The 8614-nt window shown below is 34.6% G+C and overlaps 3 protein-coding genes across 3 annotated transcripts; 2 read left to right on the forward strand and 1 right to left on the reverse strand.

The window, feature by feature from the left end:
• Positions 1 to 1099: 1099 nt before the first annotated feature.
• Positions 1100 to 2979, reverse strand: HELRODRAFT_167432 (hypothetical protein; the record flags this gene model as incomplete). Its single annotated transcript, XM_009012937.1, has 2 exons — positions 1100 to 1816; positions 2884 to 2979. 2 exons carry the CDS (start codon positions 2977 to 2979, stop codon positions 1100 to 1102), a joined length of 813 nt encoding a protein of 270 aa, XP_009011185.1.
• A 553-nt stretch (positions 2980 to 3532) lies between these two features.
• Positions 3533 to 5208, forward strand: HELRODRAFT_167433 (hypothetical protein; the record flags this gene model as incomplete). The annotated part of the gene is made up of 3 exons (XM_009012938.1): positions 3533 to 3594; positions 3982 to 4051; positions 4795 to 5208. The coding sequence occupies 3 exons, from the start codon at positions 3533 to 3535 to the stop codon at positions 5206 to 5208; spliced, it is 546 nt and encodes a 181-aa protein (XP_009011186.1).
• Positions 5209 to 5545: 337 nt separating this feature from the next.
• Positions 5546 to 6942, forward strand: HELRODRAFT_167434 (hypothetical protein; the record flags this gene model as incomplete). Its single annotated transcript, XM_009012939.1, has 4 exons — positions 5546 to 6114; positions 6363 to 6583; positions 6694 to 6802; positions 6864 to 6942. The coding sequence occupies 4 exons, from the start codon at positions 5546 to 5548 to the stop codon at positions 6940 to 6942; spliced, it is 978 nt and encodes a 325-aa protein (XP_009011187.1).
• Positions 6943 to 8614: the final 1672 nt, after the last annotated feature.

The following is an 8614-nucleotide window of genomic DNA, read 5'->3' on the forward strand; positions in this document are numbered from 1 at the left end:
AGAGGCTGGTATTGATGATGATTGCAATGCAAATCTGGAAACTTTATACGTTTGTATATTTGCGTGTGCGTGTGTGATTGTGCGTGTGTGTGTGCGTGTGTGTGTGCGTGTGTGTGCGTGTGTGAATGTGTGTTTGTGTTGGAAATGTTGGAAAGTATTGTTGAAAGGTTTTTTTGTTGCAGTTTGAAAATTGTAATCCCATAAGATTGCGGTTTGGTAGTTGCTTGGTTGTGATAGTTTGGTGGTTGTTGTCGATTAGTTGTTATCGTTTGGAGTTGTTCAGTTGGGTGGAATTGTTTGCAGATGTTCTACATTCAGCTGGTTTGGGATGGTGACGACGACGATGGCGAACTGATAAGCAGAACTCTTTTACCATGCCGAGCAATCGATATCAATTAATTCCTTATTAGTGCAGTCATTTATGAGCTACTCTAATGCTGTTGCATTACATATGATAATTATTTCTAATTATTTACAATGATGTAAATTTATTTTAGTTGACTGCGGCATACCTCACATACCCTTACATCACATACCGAACATAACATGTACATCACATACCAAACATACACGTACATCACATGCCGAACATATACAACTACGCACATCACAAATCACACGTGGTGAGTACCGTCACATGGGAAAATCGTACGTATACATTAGGGTGGTTACAACGCTATATGTAAAAAAAAAAATTTCAAAATCTTATCGGGGGAACCCCCTAAATTGTGCCACTTGGCTAAAAAATGACACCCCTTTCTGCTGTATCATTTGAAACTTTTAATCCGTCCACAATCTTTTTACTCTTTAAATATTTTTCGTTATTACTCCATAATTCTGGATTGGTATGCAAAAATTGATCATTAATATTAAATCTTTTTAAAAAATTACTTGATTGTCATGAAATAAAATGGTCCGCATTTTTGTCCAATATTTCTGATACTTCATTTATTTTTATTAGTGGTTTCATATCACAGTAGTCATCAAGTTCTTCATCCTCATTTGCTTGAGATATTAATTTTGTTGTCACTCTCTTTTTTACACAATTACTTAATGAATCATCGAATAATGAAAAAACAGCCTGCTCTGGATTGAGGTACTATATGTGGTTGATAAATTTTGAAACTGATATATCTGAGATAAATTTATTGACTTTATTGTAATTTACCAAAGATTTTAACAATTGTAAATCTTGGTTTGGAGCAAGTGCAGGTTTCGGGGCATCCAACCACACTTTCACATAAATATTTATAATAAATAGGCAAATATCATGGAATCCTTGCTTTTCAAAAATTGTCAGTTGAAACTGTTCTCTGAAAAGGTTTATTTTCAACGAATATATCGCTTTTGCCATCCACCTTGCATGATGAAAAGCACCAGGAGCCGCAAACACGATGTTTTCTGATTGAAAGCGTTCTAAAAATATAAGACAAAGATTAATCAATTTTTTGTAATCGCTCCTTGAATGATGAACTGTTAATTGTTCTAGAAGATAACTTGAAATTTGACCCGGATTAATCAATTTGTTGGCTACACTCTTATCTTTAACTTCAGATTTAAATTTTTTTATCAATGTTGTTCCATTCAGTTTTAAATTTTTTGAAAATATCCGATTGAGGGCCTGTAGTCTTCCCATCACAGCATCAAAAACGGATCTCAACACTACCTCCAAAATGTGGTAGCGACATGGAAGATACAATAATTTTTTCTCCATCAATTGCTCTAATAAAACGCAAGCACCTTTAATGCGGCCAGTATTCCCGACAGTTGTCGGACATTGCTTGAATCTTGTCTGGTGCACCCCACTTTCCATGTTCTGAATAAACAGATTTTGCAATTATACAGCCAGCACCATTTTCTAATTGGGGAACTCCGATTAACTATTCTTCTTCTCCACAGCTAATTAAGACTGCAACTCTTACAACATTTTCTTTATTTAACATATCTGGAAGTAATTTCCCATCCCAATGTACAACTGCTCCTTACCAGAAATCGTAAAAAAACCAAAAGATCTTAATATTGATACATAAAAACAACATATAGCACCCAGGTTGGTTATAGTAAATAAGTTATTGTGTGTTTTTGTGTTATGGAGAAATTCAACGTTTTTTCAATGTGTATCTGTAACAATGTAAATATATCAGAAACTATAACTTGTAGCTAAATAGTGATCTTAGTAACATTTGAAGAAAACTAATCAATGAACAAAATAAAACTTAAATCATGTTTCTAGAGTGAACCGTTTTTATTTTACAAACCAAAAACTGCGTTTTTTTTTCAAAATTTTCCAATTTTTCGATATTTCAACCTCGATGAGGCACGGGTTAGCATTATCCAATTGAGTTAAAACTTCACAAATGTCATTTTTTAGTCAAGCAGCACAATTTAGGGGGTTCCCCCGATAAAATTTTGAAAAAAAATTTCTTGTGACCACCCTAGTATACATTCATGCATACAAATATGCAATCTTCTAGTTTTAATAAATATATTTTATATGAAAAAGGAAAAAGCTTCCAATTAGCAAACAAATGTCTAACAATAGGCACACACGCACACAAACACACACACATATACACCCACCCACACACATACACACACACATACACTCACGCATACAGACACATATACATACATACATACATTAGAACACAACTGTTTGTACAAACCAAAACACATCTTTTTTGTGTGGACAGGACAAACATTCTGGCTTTTTTGTCCATATGGTCAAACACATGCACGCATGCTTGCATATTCGTATACATATGCACTGCTTGTATATGAATGCGTATACTTAGGCAGATATAAAATAACATAAATTTTCATAACCAAAATCGCGCAAGCAAAATAATACTACACAAACAAACAAACACATTCAGCACCGACCTTTAACGCAAATGCAAAGGCATAACGTAAAGCAGTGCTGGCATTTGATATCTGATTAGCATATCTCATTGTCTTCTGCTCTTTCTCTCCTTCCATGTCACTTTGCTCTTATCCCACAAAATGGTAAAGGACTTCTCTTATTTGGAAATTTTAGATTTGAGATGGGTAGTTACTAAAATTCACACAAGTTAACGAAAAAACAGCGTTTAGTAGAGATTTTTCCACAGGAACATTCATAATAACCTGAATGAGTCTATTCATTTGAAAATGATATCACAAGCTCTCTCCCTCTCTTTCGTTACGTGCTGAGTCTCTTTTCTGCGAACTTCGTTAGGCAGACTTTATGTTAAATGAATTTTTTCTTCGCGAAAACAAATTTGTAAGCAAGATGTTTTGATTTATAAATTTTTTTCGTATAACAAATTATTTGGTGAAAATGTTTTTATTTCAAATTTTGTTACATAAACTCTGTTTTCAAATTTGACGTAATTAAGAAAAGTTAATAAGCAATGCAATTTTAGTTTGTTTTTGCATATAAAACTTCAATAATTTGTAGTAGTTTTTTCAGAATTTTTTTGTTCATATCAGATTAGCAAACAATCAGACACGTAAAGAAATTTTCCTCATATGATATTCTAGGTTATAAAAAATGAGATCCGAAAACATCTCATATTGGATTCTCAACAGGATCCTCTGCGATTCAGTTGTTAGGTCGGAATACACGTAGAGCAAACATGGCAAAAATTATCTTATTTGGGAAAAAAGTGACTTCTTTCTATATTTTTAAAAATTACTCTATCGATTCATTTGTCTATTTGACTGTTTTTTCTCTATGGTTTTTTGGTAAATAATAAATTGAATTATTGCTTTGCTTTCTTAATATATATTCATGACTAAATGAATAAACATATAAAAATTAATAAATTAACTAGAAAATGAATTAACGCATCAAACGAAAATATAATTAAACCAAATTCTATTTACCTCTGCAGCCTGTACGAGTTTGTACGCATTTCAACAATATTTTACAAGAGTGTGTGTGCGCTCGTGCGTGTGTGCGTGCGTGCTTACGTGATTGTGAACATTCCTTAATTAAAGATATGACGAGTGGGAATTTCGGGATTTGGAAAAGCGCAGTAAAAAAGGAAGCAGTTCACGAGAGAAGGAAGTTCCCGGATCACTCCATCGACTGAGACCCTCAACTTTGATGGATGGTCAAGAAATGTCAAGGGCGAAATGTTTTTTGTGTGTTTCGTTTTGAATTGTTGTTGTCGTTTGGAGATAATGTTTTTGTTTATTCAGTTTTTTAATGTTTGGTTTGCTGTTTGGACTTCTACATGCTTGATGTCTTTGATTTTTTTATACTAAGTTGTTCAGCAAATGAATTAAATGTAAATTAGTTATTTGACATAAATACATAGCAACACACACACACACGTCAACACATTCCGAAACAATTCATATCACTGATTGAAAATACCTCCGAACAAATTAAAAATAAATCTGAACACGAGCAAACAAAGATAAGAAAACAATGAAAACACAACCAGAGCGATAAATGGAGAACTTGAGCGTGTTTTGATGTTTTACTTTGTGATGTGAAATGCGATTGAACATTTGTATCTGCGTTGTTGGTATATTTTGAAATTTTTTATCCGCACCTTGCTTAGCTCGTCTCACTACTGGCATGTTTTGCTCAAATTAATTTTTGAAGTCACAGCGATAAAATCTCAAATTGTAGAAGCAACATTTCAATCGTTAAACATCAAAACTAGCAGACATGATTCGAATTATGAAACTTGTATCAGCAAAACAGCATTATAATCGTTTCAACGTGTTTCCTTTTCCATCATCATGGTACCAAAGTCAACTGCGTTATCACTCCCATAATAATGGCCAATTCCATTGTAGGACCGAGAAATCATCGACCGAGATGCAACGACAATGCACACCACCTCCTCCTCCTATTCCTCCTCCTCCCATCGCCACCACCGCTCCTACTACCCACACCACAACACCCTCGAGGGAAGCACACGTCGATCGTCGGTAGCTGCCATCTTGTCTCACGTGACCAAACTGCACCAACCTCATCAACCACAGCATCAACCCCAGCAGCAGCCGAACAACACTGGCCTGCTCAAGAAACCGCTCTACCGCAACATCAAATTAGCTCAACAACATCACCACGACGACAAGTTCGACACGGAGAAGCGACTCTACCAAAGCATTCGTAGTGGGAAGTCGCGACTCGAACTTCCTGTGACGCCAGAGAAACAAGAAGAGGAGGATGAAGAAGAAGTTGCTGGTTCTAAATTAAACGAGTGAGTCGTGTGGTGTGGTTGGTACTGATTGCCGGCTTAGTTTTTGCTGAAACATTAAAATTTTAAACAATTTTAAATAATGAATGGAATGCGTGAATGAATCGCACCCAGAGACCTGACTACTTTTGTTTAATCTTGTGCAGTTTTGTTGCTTTAAATTAGAAGTTTCGTTTCAAAAAACCGTTTTAGCTCATCGTGTGTAATCGTGAAATGTATGTAACGTTCTGAGTTGCCGTGTTAGTAGTGGGAGATATGTAGAATAGGTACACTTTGTTACAACTCTTTGTTACCGATTGACTATTTGGTTAACTTATTCAACATTTGTTTTTATTTGTTTTGCGATGAACCTGATCAGATCGAGCAAATTGTTGCAACTGGCTGTTATGTCAGCCGGCAGCAACAAGGAGAGCGACAACAGCAGCAACGGAAGCCGCAACTACAACTGCAACAACATTTTCAACAACAGCAAGATAGATGATATTAGAAACAATTCACTGAATAATCTCAACACCTCAACACTTTCAATAAACCTACCGACGACATTGACGACAGCGACATTAAAGTCAGCAGAAGCAGCCACAGCAACCACAACATCGGCCACATCATCACAAAAATCCCTCTTTGATTCCATATCAGTTATTTCACACGTACTCCCGCCACCTCCCTACTACTCAACACTACCAACATCAACATCAACAAAATCTGCCAACTTTGCACAGACTTCAACGAAAGCAGCCACATTTGCGACAAGGTCGACAACCTGCGCGACAATGTCAGAAAGTTTCCAATCAGATCAATTAACATCTAAATACAGAAACACAGATGACAACAGGACTACCGACAGCGCCAACAACAACATCAACACAACTTGCTTCAGCGACAGCAGTCCCAGCAACAACAGCTGCAACATGTTTCTAAACAGCAACGTTTGTGTGGTTGAGGTCGAACGCAACCACCACAACAACAAACAAACAACAACAACAGCATCAACAACAACAACATCATCGACTTCATCGGCATTTTCAAAGCATAATAACAGCGCAACAAAACTATGAGATTTTTCTATTTATAAATTATCCATTTAATACATATATATTTTTTATACAAATATATCAACAACAAACAAGTCACATCGCCATTACATTCAGCAACGTTCAGCCAAAAACTCCATAGCTTGAAAAATCCACGCGAAAAAATCAGTGAAAAAGACTCTCCGATGCAACTTGTGTCAGCCATATATTCGAAAGGTATATTTCATTTGACGGCAGCCCGCTACAGATACATCGGCGGCAGATGTCGCGGCAACCACGGCCACCATTACAGCGACTGTCTCAGTAAACATGCTTCTTCTAAGAAAGAATGTTTCTGTCGAAACGCACGTATGTGCAGACAATGTCTTTATAATCGTCATCATTCAAATTAACAACAAGTGCAAACCTTGCAAAAACATCAACAGCACACAATTATAGTAAATAAATAAAATCAACAGGCATAAGACGAACGAACGCATCAAGTGACATCAAACTGTTTGGGAGTGCAGAACAGCCGCAACAACTATTGCAACAACATTGTGACATCAACATTAGGGCATTAGCCAAGTATCTACACCAGTTTAAACAACGTCTAAAAACAACATTCACAAAATGTGAACAACAACAGCAGCACAATGACAACAACAATGGCGTCACCATCGTCAACAACAAACAACAACTCAATCGAAATGTTGTACGATACTTGATATACTGTATCCATTCACGATACTCTATCCATTCACGATACTTTATCCACTCATGATACAAATCCACCGTCCGAAAAATAAAAAATTATTTTCTTCTTTCTTAATTCACTTTTTAAAGAACAAAAACCAACGGCGATAATGCGGAAATATTTTTGGTTCATTAATATAATTGTGGATGACAAATATTTTTACTTGTTTATTATTATTTGTTATTATTTATTTATTATTATTATTATTGTTGTTATTATTATTATATTATTAGTATTATTAATGTAATCGTTCGCGTTTTTGCTGTTAGAATATATATATATAGTCTATTTATTAATATTAGTATTTCATTAATGTCGTCATTGTTAGTATTATTACTTATATGTAATGGAAATAACAACAACAACAATTATAATAATAATAATATTGATAATTAATAATAATAATTATTATTATTATTATTAATATTGAAGGTAATGTTGTTTTTGTTGTTGTTGTTGTTATTCTTCACGTAATTAGCGTGGATAAATTATTTTCTTGACAACAACATTAATAACAATAATAATTATAATAATAGTAATAATAATAATAATAATAACATCAATATTGAATACGTTGATGTTCGTCAAAGACAGATTTAAATTTGAAAATTCAGTTATGGTGATAAAAAAGACTCTGTATAATCATATTACATAGTATTCCGTTCAGACACAATTAACAGGATGTATGTGTGTATGAAAATGAAAAAGAAAAAATGATAAAGAGGAAGAAGAAGATGTCGATGATGACGATCCGAAAATATGACCTGCATTTTTTATGAACTCACCATTATCACCTTCTTTGTCACCTTCACTACCATCATTATATCATTTTGGCAGCGATCGTCATCGTCGTCATCTTCATCACAATCATTATATCCTTTTCGCAGCAATCATCATCATCATCATCGTCGTCGTCATCATCATCGTCATCATGTTCATCATGGCCATCGTTGGTCAGTCGCTGAATTTAATTTATCTGTTCGGTCAGAAAAGTTAGTAGGAGAATCTGTAAAGGTGAAGTGATCACGTTCCGTGTGGGAAGAAGCCATTTACACCATCATCATCATCACCATCATCATCATCACCATCGTCATCATCACCATCATCATCATCACCATCATCATCATCACCATCGTCATCATCACCATCATCATCACCATCATCATCATCACCAACGTCATCATTTTTTTTCATCTATTATTATTATCCCAGCACATAAACGATCAATAATATTATTTTTTATTTATGATGTTTAACTAAAAAATTCATTCTACTTTAATATTTTTTGCTCAAAACTACATTAAAGTAATGATATTTGGCCATCACCACCATCATCATCAACATATTTCATCATTATTATTATTATTTTTAATGTAATTATTATCATCTTCTTCTTCACCATCACTCATCATGCTATCATCATCATCGTCTTTTTTATCAACGACATCTATAGGAGCGCCATTGTTTCAGCTTTAAAAATATTGCATAATAATAATATTATTATCATAATATTACTACTACTAATACTACTGCTACTGCCGCTGCTTCTTTTGCTGCTGCTGCTACTACTACTACTATTACTACTGCTCCTACTACTGCTACTACTACTACTACAACTACTACTACTACTGCTAATAATACAA

This window comes from Helobdella robusta, assembly GCF_000326865.2.
Source record: "Helobdella robusta unplaced genomic scaffold HELROscaffold_11, whole genome shotgun sequence".
In the NCBI taxonomy this organism is placed as follows: domain Eukaryota; kingdom Metazoa; phylum Annelida; class Clitellata; order Rhynchobdellida; family Glossiphoniidae; genus Helobdella; species Helobdella robusta.